General features: G+C 36.9%; 1 protein-coding gene across 6 annotated transcripts in view; it reads right to left on the bottom strand.

Annotated features, from left to right (window-relative positions):
• SLC9B2 (solute carrier family 9 member B2) overlaps positions 1-19,490 on the bottom strand; it is a 51,697-nt gene that overhangs the window by 29,693 nt on the left and 2,514 nt on the right. For 4 of the 6 annotated variants that reach the window (XM_042935792.1, XM_042935788.1, XM_042935793.1 and 1 more), the window contains exons 2-3: positions 6,000-6,134; positions 5,136-5,316 (exon numbers count right to left, since the gene is read on the bottom strand). In XM_042935792.1, coding sequence (XP_042791726.1) covers positions 5,136-5,316; positions 6,000-6,089 — 271 coding nt within the window. In that variant the 5' untranslated portion in view covers positions 6,090-6,134. Of the gene's footprint in view, positions 1-5,135; positions 5,317-5,999; positions 6,135-11,739; positions 11,808-11,859; positions 11,884-19,490 lie in introns of those variants that run through there. The other 2 variants (XM_042935789.1, XM_042935790.1) reach the window with 2 other exon arrangements.

Here is a 19,490-nt window from a genome sequence, read left to right as displayed (position 1 = left end):
AAGTTTACACTGAAACAACAAAGACTCATGGGAAAACAGTTGGGTAGACAACTCAAAGCTTAAATCCAGTGACCAAAGTATTGACAAAAACAGTAATGATCCTAATAAAAGTGCTAGTGCAGTTAAATCTCCACTGGCATTTGCATTTCACAGTCTCTTTTTGGCAGACTCAAACCCTTGGAACCACACGTATTATTTCGAGATGTAGAACCTTGAAAGCATTTGCTTTAAATAGTAAGCAGTTCCATCCAAATCTGATCCAGATTATAGCTTTCTCCATCAATCAAATATTTGTTGTTGTTGTTTTAACTGAGGGAAAGTGTTGGCAGCTACTTTGTTTGTAATGTCAGCTTCTACATCCATATATGGTTTCATTAGATAGTTTAATGGTCTAGAAAGTTTAAAAAGCCTCTGAAACCCCTAAACCAGCAACTAACTGTCTGAAAAAAAAAAAAAAGTACTTCTATAGGGAGTTCAGCTTTTTAAAAAGTCTTCATTTTAGTAAGGCTTTATCTTTAATTGTAAGGAATCATATATCTGACCTTTTTTGTCTGTTTTTGTTTTTCAATGCATTTTGTATTCACATGCTATTGTTTGGTGATGTAAAATATTAACATGGCAGGAGAAATTATGTACAAATGCAAATTTTCATGTTACACTAACACAATTCCTCATTTACCATCATATATGAACTAATTCATAGTTCAGAAACAGTGCACCAGAGCATGCTATATTTCTCATGAAGATCTGTTGGTAACAAATTCTTAGTTTTATTGATCTGGAATTATCTTTATTCTCATTCTTAAAAGATAATTTTTCAGGGTATACAGTTCTAGGTTGAGAATTACTGTCTCCCAGTTCCTTTAAAATACTGTCCCTTGGTTTTCTGGCTTTTATTGTTGTTTTTAAGTGCCTTTTAGGAATTTTTTTTTCCTTTGGCTATTTAAAAAAAATTTTTTTTAATGTTTAAGACAGAGAGAGAGAGAGAGAGAGAGAGAGAGAGAGAGAGAGAGAGAGAACGAGTGGGGGAGGGGCAGAGAGAGAGGGAAACACAGAATCTAAAGCAGGCTCCCGGCTCTCAGCTGTCAGCACAGAGCCCGACATGGGGCTCGAACTCACAGACCGTGAGATCATGACCTGAGCCCAAGTCGGACGCTTAGCTGACTGAGCCACCCAGATGCCCCTCCTTTGGCTATTTTTAAGATCTTTCTTTTTCTTTGGTTTTCTGCAATTTCAGTGTGATCTGTTCAGTACTTATGTTAATTTCCATATGGCTTCCTTTTAGTTTGTTTAGGATTTATGTTTTCCATCCATTCTGGAACATTCTGTCTTTATTTCTTCAAATATTTCCTCTTCCCTATTCTTTTCCCTGTATTTTTCTGGAACTATGATTAAATCATTGAACAGTCACAGTCTCTTCTCCATTTGGGTAAGCCCAGTTTTCATATCGTCCATTTTTTTTCTGTGTGTACTGCATTGTAATCTCTTCAGACCTATTTACTAGATTACCAATTTTCTTTTCACTTAATCTGCCTAATCTACTGAGTTTGAAATTTCAATTACTTTATTATATCTTTCATTTCTAGAAGTTGGTGCTTATTGAAATGTGTTCATTTTTGTAAATAGTTTCTTGTTTTATACTTATATTTGTTACCTCCTCTTTAATTTCTTCATAGTTATTGAAAATATTTTTTATTTCTGATAATGCAAATTTTTGAAACGTGTTTCCTTGTGCATGTTGTGATTTTTGTTTTTGTTTTGTTGCTTTTGTTTTTGGCAACAGTGAGCTCTTCCCTGAAACTTAATCTTTGGGAATTGCTGGAGTTGAATGTCAGTTTTCCCAGATAGGATATGAATTTGCCCCTACCATGTGCTTACAATCTTAACAATCCGGGACTACTTTTAGATATATTTTCAGCTTGAGGTTTTTTTCTGTGACTTTGGAACACAGATCAGCATGAAGTTACACATATTTAGTGGAGACTCTTTTCTTGCCCAGACAGCACTACAGTTCAGACAGTCAGGTTTAGCTGCGGGCCCCCTCTGCAGGGCAGGTTTACCTCAAATGCATCATTACATTGGGTTCCAGCTTTGTATGGGTGAGAAGGAGTGATTTCTCCTCTTTCTCCCAACCTGGGCAGGCCCATGCATAGCCTCTTATACTCTCATGGTTCTCAAAATGAATCTCAAGTTCACTGGTGTTTTGCAGAAGCCCCAGAGCGAAAGCCAGCTTGAGTGCTTATTTATCTCTCCTAGTCATACTGTTTTTAGTGTCTGATGATTTCCTGTTTTCTTGACAGATAAAAGGTATATTCAAAGAGACTTAAAATATTGTTTTCAGATGTTTTCATTGACATAAGTGAGAGGGCTGTTCATTGAATGTCATCTACCCCATTGCTAGAGATCAAATCCAATGTCCCATTTTTTAACCCTCACAGAATTATTACAGATTTTGTAGGCTGTGATGCTATGAAATAACTAAAGCGCCTTTTGTATCTTCCAGTTGGGTAGAGAAGCTGAAATTTCTATATAGTATGGGAAGTGTAATGGAAAAGTAGGAATTTTAAACTACTAAAATTTACTTTATCATAGCACAAAATCAGTTTTGTACAAAATTCAGAAAGGTAGAATTAAGTTTTCCACTTCAAGACCACTTTTCTTTTAAACCTCTAACATTCCTTTCCTTTTTCATATTCAAAATGCAGTTCTAAATAAATAGTAAGTGTATATTTACAGGGTTTCTCTAAATCACATTTAATTCAGTTAGTAATTTGCTTCTCATTTATGATTTTGGAAAATCAGATTTACTTAAGAAAAATATGTAAATATACTGAAGTGATACAGGAAGGAGTATAGGGAAAAAAAAAAAAAAAAGAACAGTCTTGTAAGCCTAAGCAACAGAAGCACAGGAAAACAAGTGAAGAGGTGTTTATATATTATGAGTTCGCATTTCTCAGGCACCTTTATGGACAATGATCATAGAATTTTTAAAAAATGACTCTCTGGGATACCTGGGTGGCTTAGTCGGTTGTGTAACCAACTCTTGATTTTGGCTCAGGTCATTATCCCAGGGTCATAGGATCAAGCCCTGTGTCTGCCTCTGCACTGAGCACGGAACCTGCTTAAGATTCTCTCTCTTCTGGGGCACCTGGGTGGCTCAGTCAGTTAAGCATCTGACTCTGGCTCAGGTCATGATCTCACGGTTCGTGAGTTCGAGCCCCACGTTGGGCTCTGTGCTGACAGCTCAGAGCCTGGAGCCTGCTTCAGATTCCGTGTCTCCCTCTGTCTCTGACCCTCCCCCCATTCATGCTCTGTCTCTGTCTCAAAAATAAATAAACGTTAAAAAATTTTTTTTAAAAAAAGATTCTCTCTCTTCCTCTCCCTGTGCCTGTCCCCCACCCCCTTTCTCTCTAAAAATAAAAAAAAAAATTAAAAAATGAGTCTCCAAATCACATCATTCATTTATACCCTTTCCCTAATGCAATCACTATCTGTTCTACTGTAAATGTTTTAACTAGAAATGTGCCATGATTTGAATGGTGAAATTTCAAAAAAATAATAAATAGGACAGAAAAGGTATTAAATTATATGTTGTCTTATCAACTGGTATATATTTTGGAACCTGTTTTTCTCTACATTTTTAAATAAAGTTTGAGATTTTTTTCTCATGCTAGTTTATAGACTTACCTCATTTTATAAAAATATATGTAGAGCCTAGAGTATAACTGGGCTTCAACTGTCCCAGTTGAGAATGGTAAAAATGTTTTTCAGAGCTCACAAATGAAGTATAACAATAACTGAGTCTGATTTTTTAGTAAACACAACTTTTAGATCAAATGTATTATATTCTTCAACATATTTACTTTGGGAAGATATGTATTTACTCTAGTGGTGCTGTCGCTCCTCAATATCATTTTGAAATTGTCTTCAAATTCTCATTTATAGGGTGCCTGGGTGGCTCAGTCAGTTAAGTGTTCAACTCTCCGTTTTGGCTCAAAGTCATGATCTCACGGTTTCATGAGTTCGAGCCCTGTATTGGGCTCTGTGCTGGCAATGTAATGCCTGCCTGGGATTCTCTCTCTCCCTCTCTCTCTACCCCTCCCCCACTCGCACTGTCTCTGTCTCTCTCAAAATAAATAAATAAACTTAAAAAATTAACAAAAAGTCAGCATTTATAGACAATTTTCAAAGCCCTTCTTTTTCCTACTACATTTCCTCCAATGTACAAAATATATACACTTCACACACACCCTCTCTCTCTCTCTCTCTCTCTCTCTCTCTCTCACACACACACACACACACACACACACACACACACACAATTTCCTTTCTGAACAAAAAAAACAGGATTACTGAATCTGAATATCCATCTATTCTTCAAATTGATATCATAATAATGTTTGGCTCCCTCCAAAAACCAAATCTATTCCTCAAAGACAGTATGTGAAATAGTGCTGAGATAAACTCCCAAAGAAAAGTCCTCCAGGGGTGCTCGGGTGGCTCAGTTGGTTAAGTGTCCAACTTCAGTTCAGGTCATGATCTCATGGTTTGTTGATCTCATGGTTTGTGAGTTCGAGCTCCACAGTGGTCTCTCTACTGTCAGCACAGAGCCTGCTTCAGATCCTCTATCTCCCTCTCTCTGCCCCTCCACTGCCCATGTGCTCTTTCTCTCTCAAAAATAAATAAAACATTAAAAAAAAGAAAAATCTCCCAAATATTTTAGGTAATAGTAGTTGTACTGGAGTAAGTTGGATTGGAAACCAAGATTCTTACAAAATGATGGATTCATTTGGAAGCATAAATTAAGCTGTTTGTTCAAACATTAGTTGCATTACTTAATAACGATTAAACCCAACATTTATGTAGTGCCTTTCTGTTTACAGGTGATTTCTCATTTTTCTCATTGGAGGCCAAATGTAATCCTGTGAAATTACTCACAGACAGAAAAGGAAAATGTCTTTGATCTCTGCTCTTTTCCTGCTAGCTGGAATGGTAGTAGCAATAGCACTCTAGTTTTTATGTATACAGAAGTAAACTTCTTTTTGTTCTTTAAACCATATTATTTTGGAATCTCTCATTAAAACAATTTCATCTTTTACCGTCTCTTTCTGAATTATTTTTTACCATTTACATACCATTTGTTATCCCTCTAGCCAGCAAGCCATGTGGAGGGCAAGCAAATGTTTGTCCTAGTCTTCGCAAATTATTTGATTCAGTTGGTATTTCTTGTAGCTTTTTTTCACTGCTATTCAGGAGGTTACTTCCTTCTGTTGGTTCTTTTGCATCTATTCCTTTAGAGTTCATAACTGCTTCCTCCTGTGTTTAAAACAATTTAAGAATACTTAAAACGGTTATATCTGCTGTACATTTTTATAGCTATCGAGTCATCAAATCACAAATCAAATTTTTACTGCTAGAATCAAGGCTAACACTTTATAGTGGAAATGCAGAGCTATACTAATAGCTAATCAGTGAATGCTTGGAACAAGAATTATGTTAGAGGAATATTTACCATTGAGTCACTATTTGTAGCATTATAAATCCTTGGGGTACACATACTATTTCATTTTGTTTTACAATACTGGGTTTAAAAATTAGCCTACTTAAGATATTCTTCAAGGCAATAGTTGGTTAATATATTAAAGTGGTTCAGAAAAAATAACTATTTGTGGTAAAAATGAATTCAAATTCATTCATCTAGTTGAATTTAAGCAATAAAAAGGGAGGGAAGTAATCACAACCATTCTAGGGGTGAGGCTGGGAACACAAAGCATTTCACAGGCTCTCTATTTTTCCAGCCTCGTGTAGGGCCAGCTGCTAATGAATCTGGGAAAACTGGTAGTCACACCTACTGTACAAATTTGGGGATTAAAAATGGGAAGAACTGTTAATTGAGTGATAGAGCATGAAGAGAACACAACTGTATCAGAGATTTGGAAATATATAGTCCCTCTCTTAAGGAAATGGTTGGAATGCTCTATATTTGATCGTAGGTTTACCTGTGTTTCTTGATATGTAGAGGCTGTGTGGTCCATTCCTGTGGATGGTGTGAAATCTTCATGTTCAATTGCTTTATCTTCATCTCCCATGATTTATAATTAAAAATAAGATGACACAAGGGAGAGGAACGGGAACTGTTTCGAAGGAGAAATAGTACAGATATGTAGCATCAACTTGAGATTTATATGAATGAATTAAGCAGCAATTTGAACAATTTAAATGAGTGAATTGTACTTATTTTTTCCCTTGGAACTCTGAATGTCTAAAATATTTTAAATTAGACTATTCTTAACTTTCAATTGCTAACCTTTTCTTTGATTACAATATGTTATACTAATTCTTATTTACTTTCTACCTCTCCTGAAAAAGCCCTTGTTTATCATATTTTTATATGATGTCTTTCCCACCCTGTTTTCTGAGTTATATTTCAAATATTCCAAGCAATACTACTGTTAAATCGTTCTCTCTAATGGTCGGGCTTGATGAAACAGGAAATCTCCAGGCAATTTTTCTTTTTTTCTTTCTTTGTTTCTTTCTTTGTTTCTTTCTTTCTTTCTTTCTTTCTTTCTTTCTTTCTTTCTTTCTTTCTTTCTTAATATAATTTATTGTCAAATTGGCTTCCATACAACACCCAGTGCTCATCCCAACAAGTGCCCTCCTCAATGCCCACCACCCACTTTCCCCTCTCTTCCCCCCTATCAACCCTCAGTTTGTTCTCTGTATTTAAGAGTCTCTTATGGCTTGCCTCCCTCCCTCTCTGTAACTTTTTTCCCCTTCCCCTTCCCCTTCCCCAAGGTCTTCTGTTAAGTTTCTCAAGATCCACACATGAGTGAAAACATATGGTATCTGTCTTTCTCTGACTGACCTATTTCACTTAGCATAATACCCTCCAGTTCCATCCACGTTGCTGCAAATGGCCAGATTTCATCCTTTCTCATTGCCAAGTAGTATTCCATTGTGTATATAAACCACAATTTCTTTATCCATTCATCAGTTGATGGACATTTAGCCTCTTTCCATAATTTGGCTATTGTTGAAAGTGCTGCTATAAACATTGGGGTACAAGTGCCCCTATGCATCAGCACTCCTGTATCCCTTGGGTAAATTCTTAGCAGAGCTATTGCTGGATCATAGGGTAGTTCTATTTTTAATTTTTTGAGGAACCTCTACACTGTTTTCCAGAGAAGCTGCACCAGTTTGCATTCCCACCAACAGTGCAAGAGGGTTGCCATTTCTCCACATCCTCGCCAGCATCTGTAGTCTCCTGATTTGTTCATTTTAGCCACTCTGACTGGTCTGAGGTGGTATCTCAGTGTGATTTTGATCTGTATTTCCCTGATGAGGAGCGACGTTGAGCATCTTTTCATGTGCCTGTTGGCCATCTGGATGTCTTCTTTAGAGAAGTGTCTATTCATGTCTTCTGCCCATTTCTTCACTGGATTATTTGTTTTTTGGGTGTGGAGTTTGGTGAGCTCTTATAGATTTTGGATACTAGCCCTTTGTCCGATTTGTCATTTGCAAATATCTTTTCCCATTCTGTCAGTTGCCTTTTAGTTTTGTTGATTGTTTCCTTTGCAGTGCAGAAGGTTTTTATCTTGATGAGGTCCCAATAGTTCATTTTTGCTTTTAATTCCCTTGCCTTTGGAGATGTGTCGAGTAGGAAATTGCTGTGGCTGAGGTCAAAGAGGTTGTTGCCTGTTTTTTTCTCTAGTGTTTTGATGGTTTCCTGTCTCACATTTAGGTCTTTCATCCATTTTGAGTTTATTTCTGTGTATGGTGTAAGAAAGTGGTCTAGTTTCATTCTTCTGAATGTTGCTGTCCAGTTCTCCCAGCACCATTTGCTAAAGAGACTTTTTTCCATTGGATACTCATTCCAGCTTTGTCAAAGATTAGTTGGCCATACATTTGTGGGTCCCATTCTGGGTTCTCTATTCTATTCCATTTGTCCATGTGTCTGTTTTTGTGCCAGTACCATGCTGTCTTGATGATTACAGCTTTGTAGTAGAGGCTAAAGTCTGGGATTGTGATGCCTCCCACTTTGGTTTTCTTCTTCAATATTACTTTGGCTATTCGGGGTCTTTTATGGTTTCATACAAATTTTAGGATTGTTTGTACTAGCTCTGAGAAGAATGCTGGTGCAATTTTGATTGGGATTGCATTGAATGTGTAGATTGCTTTGGGTAGTATTGACATTTTAACAATATTTATTCTTCCAATTCATTGCTTCTTGGCCTTTTGGCTAAGATCAAGTGTATTCTTCCAATCCATGAGCATGGAATGTTTTTCCATTTCTTTGTGTCTTCTTCAATTTCCTTCATAAGCGCTAGGCAATTTTTCAATGTTGAAATGAGTCACCAAAGAAAAATCTATGGATTCCATCATTTTCAGAGAAATTAGAATCACTAATTCTTGTCTGGTTCATATTTCTAAATTAAAGTTAAAATAATAACATTGGTTGAGCAGCCACAATGTCTTAGACAACTGAGACATGTTGGTAGTCACTGTAGGTAATTCAAAGATTACAAAAACATATTTTTTGTTCTCTATAGGCTGACGATATACCAGGAAAAATAAACTTACATGAAGTAACTAAAAAACCTGTAGGACAGACCTATAGCTTGACTCTGTAAACTACTTCAATCTCCTCTCTCTTGGCTTCTCATGCTATATAGGCTGAACAACCAAATACTCCAATTCCTGGCCACTTCTGTAGCTATAGATAGCCATGTGTCACAGTTCTGTGTAATGAGATATAAGTGAGAGTCCCTAGGGAGAACTTTCATTCCCAGACTATAAGGCAAGGCTTTTTGAAGATCATACTTTTATTCTTTGTCCTCTAACATTTCTCCTTCTTCTTCCTAGAATGTAGATACACTGCCTGGAGGGCCAGTGACCATCTCTCAACCACGAGAAGAAAAAGCCCTATACTAAGGAGAGTAGAAAATTAAGATAGGAGGAGCTGGTTCCTTGACGATACCCTTTAATTGCTCCATCAGTCTTGGATGCCAAGCTTCAAGTTAATTGTTGAAGCTATTGTTAGTCAAGTGTTATTTTTACTAGTAATCAAACTTACTTCTAATGCAACAAGTATAATGATATTATAATAGAAGCACGAACTACAAACCCTGGTATAAGCAAAGGGAAAATTATGTGAGAGAAGGGAAACTCTAAATCAATACATTTGAGTGTCTAATATGTGCCATACACTATGCTAGGCTATAAAGATAAGGATTAATTAGACAAGACACCTGCCTCAAGGAATAATTTTCTGTTTAAAAAAGTGCCAAGAGGGGCGCCTGGGTGGCTCAGTTGGTTGAGCATCCAACTTCGGCTCAGGTCATGATCTCGCGGTTGGTGGGTTCAAGCCCCACATCGGGCTCTGTGCTGATGGCTCAGAGCCTGGAGCCTGCTTCCGATTCTGTGTCTCCCTCTCTCTCTGCCTCTCCCCCATTCGTGTTCTGTCTCTCTCTTTCAAAAATGAATAAATGTTAAAAAAAGTGCCAAGATATTTGCATTTAATATTCCCAAGAAAATTATATCCTTTCTACCACTACCACCCTCACCATCACCATCATCACCATTTTTCTTCCTTACAAAATACAATGTTGGCCAGGGTGGTATCTCAAAAAACCTTCAGTTTGGTTTTTATATTACATATAATAAGTTCATGTACATATAATAATATATATGTGTGTATGTATGTAGATATAATTTTTTAAATTTATAAATTTATTCCAAAATTTAGACTCATAATGAGAAATAATGGCATTTTGATAGGAAGAATGTTGGGCTCAGAGAACCCTTGTCTTGAAGGTATGGAGGCATGGAATCCAGTGGGATGTCAGGGGAAACTTTGTTGGAGCATGAGGTGTAAGGCTGAAAGCAATGGCAAATGAAGTGGGAGAGCTAGGACATCATTTCCCAAACTATGGCACTTGCCCTTTACCCTATGTAGAGAATAACCCCCTCATATAGTAAGTGATGATCTGCTGGGTCTGGAGTTAGACAAAGCTGGGTCTGTAGTCTAGTTCTATTATATACCAAATTTCTTAGCCTCTTTGTAACTAATTCCTTATTTATAAAACGGAGATAAGAGTGGTTCCAACCATGCACCTGGTAAGCATTCAATAGTGTTGGTTATGAGCCACTCATGTTCCTTCTCCCTACTTAACATAAATCTCTAAGATTCTTTTTGCCTTCCTTATTAAACAAGACAAGGTCCCCCCAGGCCCATGTTGAAGAATTTACTACTTAATCCCACTGATTTTCTTTGATAATTCCCTTTTCCTCTTTCTTTCAAGGCCAACTTCTTGATAAGGTGGATGGAACACTCACCATTGTCATTTCTTCACTTGCTCATTAGTAGAATCATATAGGCACTCTTGAGCAGTGTTACTAGAATCATCTCCTTTATCAAATTTCTAAAATCAGCCAATTCTGCCATTTATGGAGAATATTTTTAAATAACCAAGAAGTATAAATGACTATTTCTAATAGCAACCATGTTCATGGCACTTACTGTTCATAGTCATTGAGTCTTGAAATTACAATAGTATATCCCTTACCAATAAGTTGGTTTCAGCAAAGAAATCAGAACATACACAAAAATTACCTTTTAAAGGGAATAAGATATATCATGAAGTCCATTAAAAAGTGGGAAGTTTATACTTCCTTTTTTTTTTTTTTTAATTTTTTTTTTTAAGTTTTATTTATTTTTGAGACAGAGAGAGACAGAGCATGAACGGGGGAGGGTCAGAGAGAGAGGGAGACACAGAATCGGAAGCAGGCTCCAGGCTTGGACCATCAGCCCAGAGCCCGACGCAGGGCTCAAACCCACAGACCGCGAGATCGTGACCTAAGCCGAAGTCGGACGCTTAACCGACTGAGCCACCCAGGCGCCCCAGGAAGTTTATACTTCTTATAGAGAAGCTCTCAAGTCCTCACTCAGAGCCCACTAACTTTTAAAACATTTCAAATGACTTGATAAATATCAAGTCACACACACACACACACACACACACACACACACACACACACACACTGGAGTATTACTTAGCAATCAAAAAGAATGAAATTTTGCCATTTGCAACTACATGGATGGAACTAAAGGGTATTATGTTAAGTGAAATTAGTCAGTCAGAGAAAGATAAATATCATATGACTTCACTCATATGAGGACTTTAAGATACAAAACAGATGAACATAAGGGAAGGGAAGCAAAAATAATATAAAAACAGGGAGGGGGACAAAACATAAGAGACTGTTAAATATGGAGAACAAACAGAGGGTTACTGGAGGGGATGGTGGGAGGGGGGATGGGCTAAATGGATAAGGGGCATTAAGGAATCTACTCCTGAAATCATTGTTGTACTATATGCTAACTTGAATGTAAATTAAAAAAATAAATTAAATAAAAAAACCAAAAATAAAAACACTTCAAATGACTCTCCTCATCTGGTTTCCAAACCCTCAGAAGAAAAGATGTTAAAAGTTACATGTAGGAAGAAATTGTGATAGAGGCAAACTGAAAGCACCATAAGTGACAGCTGACAGGAAGGAGATGGAAAGATAGGAATTTAAGGCTATAAAATGTGGGGATATCTATCTTTTCCATATTTGTAGTTTTGGCCTCCCAAACATCTCCCACCCAACAAGCTTTTTGATAACAGCATACTAATTTTCTTTTGTGGAATCCACATCTCCTCTATTCTCCATCCATGTGGTTCATATGAGACTCACGTCCTCCTCACGTTCCTTATCTCCATGCTCTACCAATGCTCTGGAGATGAGGACAAGCCTGGCCAATGAGAGTATGGCCAGTCATACTGATTGTTTTAGGCATGAGCATGTGATCCATACCTGGCCAGTGAAAGTCAACTTTAAGGTGTTCACTGGAACCATTGAGAAAGAGCTTTCTTTCTGTTGGGGTTGCTAAGCCCAGACTCACTATTGACAACCCTTGTGACATACAGAAAAGCCTTCCAAAGAATGAAGTGACCACAGAGCAAAGCAGATCCTTAAGGAGAAAGGAGAAGGAGAAAAAAGGAAAGTCCCAAATTAATAACCACATTGTTGATTTAACAGGAAGCAGCTCCTTGTCAGTTATAGGTAAGCTAACAAAGTCCTTACTAGTTAGAGTTGAGTTTCTGTCATTTGCCACCAAATGAATCCTCAGTAAGAACCTTCATACCTGAATTGGCCCTGAAGGATCTCTTGTATAATAACAAATGTTTGGAAGGTGATTTTACATCTTCAAGAAAATGAAAAGAAAAAAAAAACTGATGTGCTAATACTTTTGGTTTTAAGAGGCATTAAAGTATATAGCATGGTTTAGCAATGTAAAAAGAATGTTAAAGAAAATGTGGCATTCAATAAAATAGATGTCAGTTATCCAGAAAGCTAAGTGAAATGCTTTGTTTTCAACAATGCTATTTATTTATTTATTTATTTATTTATTTATTTATTTATTTATTTATAGGAAAAGACAGAATCCCAAGCAGGCTTCATGCCCATCATGAGATCCTGACATGAGCCAAAATCAGGACTAGGATGCTTAACTGACTGAGCCACCAAGATGCTACTTAATAATGCTATTTAAGTAATAAATGCTATTTAAATGAGACAAAAAATTTTTTACTGTATTCATAAAAGTCTTTTAAAATCTTTTGACCCAGTAGAACTTCATGAAGGCTGTTAAGCTGAGATACTGGGTGTCTGGAATGGAGAAATTAAAAAGTGGGGAAATATGGAGAAACTAGTTGATTTCCTAGTCATTAAGAATTACAGTTTAATGGAATAATAAAAGTTGGAAAGGAAAGGTTTTTAGAAATTACTTGGTCCAATTTCTTTAATATTCACATAAGAAAACTAAAGCCTAGAGAAGCTAAATGACTGTTTTCAACTAACATAGCCAGTATCAGGCAAGCCTCATAGTAAAATTGTATAAATATTTGTGAAATGAGAGAATTCTTTAATCTATATCTTTGATTTCAGGTTATTTCTACCAAATCACTGCATTATATTTTTATATATTTTTGCTGTAATATTTTGTTTAAAATCCCACTCACATATAGTCATAATTAACTATAAGTTTGAAAACACATTCCATAATAAGTTTGGAAAATATTTTTATTTTATATCTTGTATTACCTTCAGCTTTATTCTTTCCCATTGTTATGACTGTGATAGAGTTTATTATAAACAAAATATTTTATTAGTCCATTTAGGTTGCACAACATTGGTGACAAATGAAACAAGAACTTTATACTGTTCTCATGACAAATATTGCTTATATATTCTGAAATTATTAGTTAATTGGCTAAGCAACAACTTGCCATTTAAATATGCCTTAAGATTCTAGGGATTAAGGAGCTCTCTTTTTAAAAAATCCAGTTACAAAGCAGGAGGCATCACAATCCCAGACTTTAGCCTCTACTACAAAGCTGTCATCATCAAGACAGCATGGTATTGGCATAAAAACAGACACATAGACCAATGGAATAGAATAGAAACCCCAGAACTAGACCCACAAACGTATGGCCAACTCATCTTTGACAAAGCAGGAAAGAACATCCAATGGAAAAAAGACAGTCTCTTTAACAAATGGTGCTGGGAGAACTGGACAGCAACATGCAGAAGGTTGAAACTAGACCACTTTCTCACACCATTCACAAAAATAAACTCAAAATGGATAAAGGACCTGAATGTGAGACAGGAAACCATCAAAACCTTAGAGGAGAAAGCAGGAAAAGACCTCTCTGACCTCAGACGTAGCAATCTCTTACTCGGCACATCCCCAAAGGCAAGGGAATTAAAAGCAAAAGTGAATTACTGGGACCTTATGAAGATAAAAAGCTTCTGCACAGCAAAGGAAACAACCAACAAAACTAAAAGGCAACCAACGGAATGGGAAAAGATATTTGCAAATGACACATCGGACAAAGGGCTAGTATCCAAAATCTATAAAGAGCTCATCAAACTCCACACCCGAAAAACAAATAACCCAGTGAAGAAATGGGCAGAAAACATGAATAGACACTTCTCTAAAGAAGACATCCGGATGGCCAACAGGCACATGAAAAGATGTTCAACGTCGCTCCTTATCAGGGAAATACAAATCAAAACCACACTCAGATACCACCTCACGCCAGTCAGAGTGGCCAAAATGAAGAAATCAGGAGACTATAGATGCTGGAGAGGATGTGGAGAAACAGGAACCCTCTTGCACTGTTGGTGGGAATGCAAATTGGTGCAGCCGCTCTGGAAAGCAGTGTGGAGGTTCCTCAGAAAATTAAAAATAGACCTACCCTATGACCCAGCAATAGCACTGCTAGGAATTTATCCAAGGGATACAGGAGTACTGATGCACAGGGGCACCTGTACCCCAATGTTTATAGCGGCACTCTCAACAATAGCCAAATTATGGAAAGAGCCTAAATGTCCATCAACTGATGAATGGATAAAGAAATTGTGGTTTATATACACAATGGAATACTACGTGGCAATGAGAAAAAATGAAATATGGCCTTTTGTAGCAACATGGATGGAACTGGAGAGTGTGATGCTAAGTGAAATAAGCCATACAGAGAAAGACAGATACCATATGGTTTCACTCTTATGTGGATCCTGAGAAACATAACAGAAACCCATGGGGGAGGGGAAGGAAAAAAAAAAAAAAAAAGAGGTTAGAGTGGGAGAGAGCCAAAGCATTAGAGACTGTTAAAAAACTGAGAACAAACTGAGGGTTGATGGGGGGTGGGAGGGAGGGCAGGGTGGGAGGGAGGACAGGGTGGGTGATGGGTATTGAGGAGGGCACCTTTTGGGATGAGCACTGGGTGTTGTATGGAAACCAATTTGACAGTAAATTTCATATATTAAAAAGTAAAAAAAAAAAAAAAAAAAAAAAAAAAAAAAAAAAAAAAATCCAGTTAGTCTACTGTCATACCACCCTGAACACTCCCGATCTTATCTGATAAAAAATCCAGTTAGACTAAGATGCTTTGAGAGATTTTTGTATATAAAAATATGACACTAAGAAATAGGAAGGCAAAGAACATTTTAGATAAATATTAAAAGTGCCTATATACAGAAGCAACAGTTTTTTTTCTGCTTCTCAATCAAGACGTTGTATTATTCTGATTGATACACAACAATAAACTACATTAAACAAATTTATCTCACATCAAATGGTGGAATTTTACAGATTTCATAATTCAGTCAATAATGTTAATTTAATCAAAGTTATGTGACTCAAATATAGATTTCAACAGAAGAATGTGGTTTGACCTAAGCCAAAGGATGTGGCTGTTATGACTGTTGTGATTACCCACTTGCTAGAAGGTTAGTAGATCAAGTTCTAAAAACATATTCAAAGGTTGTTGGTCACTCATGCCTCTCTTTAGCATTCCCAGTATACAGAATTTCCTACAGGACTGATCTACATGCTTAGAAACCATCTTGGCTTAATTTGAGCTTTATATTGCAATACTAGGAACATATGCCACCAAAATCATAGAGCTGTGGACTTGAAAAGAACAATCTCCTAAGTCTTTCCTCCAAATTTGAGAGAAAATTGCAGATGAAGAATCACGGATAAAGAATATGAACATTATGTATGAGCATTTGCAGGTAAATAAATAGGAAAAAAAGTCTGTAAATTGTAGTTGCCTTTGGGGAGGGAAATGGAATCAGAGTGGTTGGAATATCATTTTTATTCTCTGTATTTTTGCATTGTTAGGATTTTTACAGTAAGATTTTCTTATGCAATTCAAAATACATTTAAACAACGTTATGTAATTCTTAAAGCTTTAGAGAAAAGAAAATGATACAGCTTTCCTCAGTAATAATACTTTTCAGAGATAAAATCTGGTAATTTCCCTTTAGATAACTTAATCCCATTGCTACAATTTAAGTTAATTTTTTGTTTTGGGGGTTTTCAGAGATGATGGGGAACTGCCTAGCATCTTCTACAGCAGTTTTCAAATATTTTTTAGGTCAAAAAAGAATCTTTCATCAAATAAAACCCTACCCTGAAATCCAACAAATGGGACAAATAAAGGGGACTGCAGGAGACGTGTCCACTAACCCCTATTTCTCCTGGCAAGTGAAGGACACTTTGAAAATAACTTTTGCAAATATGCTCTCATATACAGAAGGCTGTTAAATCAGCCTTCTCTTTTTCAGGTTATCTTATTAATCTAAATGTTTAAAAGTGCTTTCTGTAATATTCCAGAGGAAATAAAAGAACTCTCAATTTGTGAATGTCCATAGACTCTTGGTCAAGTAAAATATGCTTACTGCTATCAGTTGAATTACTGCTAAAGGATCATTACATAGATAAAGGCTGGTTATTCTTATTTCTGTCTGAGGTAGGGACAGACCAACACTTAATGGGGTAATCTTAATGAGAATTTACATATATGGCTGGAGTACTGTATGTGTTATTTATACATTTGAAAGAACATCTCAATGACTATCCATTAAGTATTCTATAATGATTATAACAAAAACTCCTACCTTTGGTGTTCAACCATTCATGTGTTGGAAGTGGAAGCTCACTCTGATATGTCTATGTAGAACATATAGAAACCTTTCAGTTTCTGGATTCTGCTAATCAACTGCTGATCTAATGCTCATTCCCCAAAAGGAGACCCACCCAGCAGTGAGGAATTCAGGTCAAGTGAAGGGTGGGACTTAAAATTTCCTTGAATTAGTTAACTGAAATGACTAAGAATGTTTCCCTGAACAAAATAACCTTATCTGAAAGTGTTAGGTGTGCTGACCATATGAGACCAAGCAACCAAAGGAAAACAAGTACTGTTCTATTTGGCTAACTGATACAGTGATTTGGTTGAATCATCGTGAAGTAAAACACTATGTAATGAGATACGAATATAAAGAAATTACTCCTAGGTAAGAAGGGACCCAATACTTGCTTCTCTCCTTTCTAATCTCTCTCCCAAGGACAAATGCATTTAATTAAAATTTAAAATATTACCTCTAGGCCTACTAAAATCTGATTCCAAAGATTCGATCTCCTCAAGTGGGGCAACCCAACCTATTACCTAAGAGCCATTACTCAGGTATGTCAGTGTGTACCTTCCCCACCCTTAGTGATAAATCATTATTGGTCTAAATCAATCTCTGTAACACCATTCCTTCACGCCAGCTGTTGGTTTAGGGCTGGGCATGATTCACTTCTCACCAATGAAATCTGTGGGCAAGGCTGTTGGGGACCACTGGATATGATATTGCTCCTCCCTCACCCCCCAAAAAGAGGCAAGAATCCTCTCCTTTTAAAAAATATTTATTTAATTTAAAAATTTTAACTTTTTTTAACAATTTCGCAGTACCTTTATTCTTTTTTAAAATTTTTTTAATGTTTTTATTTTTTTTTGAGAGAGGGAGACACAGCCAAGTAGTGAATGGGCAGACAGAGAGGGAGACACAGAATCTGAAGGAGGCTCCAGGCTCTGAGCTGTCAGCACAGAGCCTGACGTGGGGCTTGAACTCACGAACCATGAGATCATGACCTGAGCCGAAGTTGGATGCCCAACCGACTGAGCCACCCAGGTGCTCCAAAATTTTAATTTTTAAAATTGCATCTATCTATTTATTTAGTTACTGTTTATTTTTTCCTCTCCTCTTTTTGTCTTTAAACTGTGTATCTGTGTGTGTTTGGGGTGGGGGGAGGGGATGGGGCCAAGGATGATGACTGTGTTTCTTGGAACTCTAGCAGCCATCATTTACCATGAAGAAAAAGACAAAATTAGCTCATGGAAAGCAAACTAAATCTTGATATCATTGGGCTACAGAACAAACCCCGGATCCAATTACCTCCACACACCTTGTGTAAGAAAAGTAAATTTGTATTTTTGAAGTCAATTTTAGCTGAATTTCCTATTACCTGCAGCCAAAAGCAGCCTAACCAATACAACAGATGATTTTGATGCAGAGCCAGCTCAGAGAAGCTCTGATGAGCAGTAATGGGGAACCTTTAGCTCATATGTGTTTCCCTAGCTTCTTGACGTGGTGCAAAATCTTCATGGAGGATGAACAATCAGAATACTGCCTCTGTGTTGCTATTTATCAAAAATATTCAGAAAAGAATATTTAAGTAGCTAAAAAAATCAGTACCAAGGTTTTTAGTGCCATTCTTTTAGTCAATAGAGATTACAGAGATTGTAAGGTTATATATTTTTCCTTCCCTATCCCTGAAGTTTGGTTGTAATATTTGAATAGTGAATAATAACAAGTTGGACTTATAAACATTTGATGGTTTTCTAAATGTCTATTCATGAAGCAATTACAACCACAACAGAACAGCACTACTATTACCGCCTGGGGTTTCATTTTTTGCTTTTTCTATCTGGTAAAATTCTACTAGTCATTCAAGATCTAACTCAAATGTCACTTTCTCAATTAGTATTTTTTAACTTCATGTAGACTAACTCTGTACCTCTTTTTTCTCTCTGTGGACTCATTCATTCATTTATTTAACAAACATCTATTAAACTCTTGCCAGATTTTAGCTCTTGTTCCAGGGATTCAAGAATGAACAGTCTGAGGGATGAAAGATACAGCATAGAGAATACAGTCAATGGGATTATAATAATGTTGTACAGTGACAGATATAGCCACACTTGTGAGCATAGCATGACATAGAGACTTGTTGAAGCATCATGTTGTACACCTGAGACTAACATAACATTGTGTGTAAACTATACTTCAATAAAAAAACACACAAAAAAGTGAACAGTCTGACATAGTTCCCACACTCAAAGGCTGTAATGTAGTCAGAGGATGATAGCTCATTCCTTAAACAACCATAGTAAAGGGTGATAAGTTTCGATATTAGGCACATGAGATAACAACTCTATCCCTTTACAGTTGGTGAAGTTCATCAAACTTTTACTGATTTTCTGTGGTGTGTAAAGCACAAGAGATACAAAGATTACTGAGATGCAGTCTGTTCTTGAGGGACGGAAGGAGACTGATACATGTTCATCAAACCAGTTTCCTGTGCGGTCTGGGCACACAGATAGTAGACATTTCCCAGTCTCCCTTACATGTTAGTGTGGCAAGTCACTGAGGTGTGGCCAATGGGATGTGGGCATAAGTAATGTCTGCCACTTCCATTTTTTTTTTTAAATTTTTTTTTTTAACGTTTTATTTATTTTTGAGACAGAGAGAGACAGAGCATGAACGGGGGAGGGGCAGAGAGAGAGGGAGACACAGAATTGGAAGCAGGCTCCAGGCTCTGAGACATCAGCCCAGAGCCTGACACGGGGCTCGAACTCACCGACCGCGAGATCGTGACCTGAGCTGAAGTCGGACGCTTAACCGACTGAGCCACCCAGGCGCCCCTGCCACTTCCATTTTTTACCTATAAGAAACTTTCATGCAACCTACAACATACCTCCCTCTACAACATACCCTGTCTAATGTCTGAAAACTAAGAACTTTTAAGGTTTTAGGGGATGACAATGCCA

Source organism: Panthera leo, chromosome B1 (assembly GCF_018350215.1).
Source record: "Panthera leo isolate Ple1 chromosome B1, P.leo_Ple1_pat1.1, whole genome shotgun sequence".
NCBI lineage: Eukaryota > Metazoa > Chordata > Mammalia > Carnivora > Felidae > Panthera > Panthera leo.
Note: the sequence above shows the minus strand (reverse complement) of the source record. Positions and strands in the feature narration are given on the sequence as shown.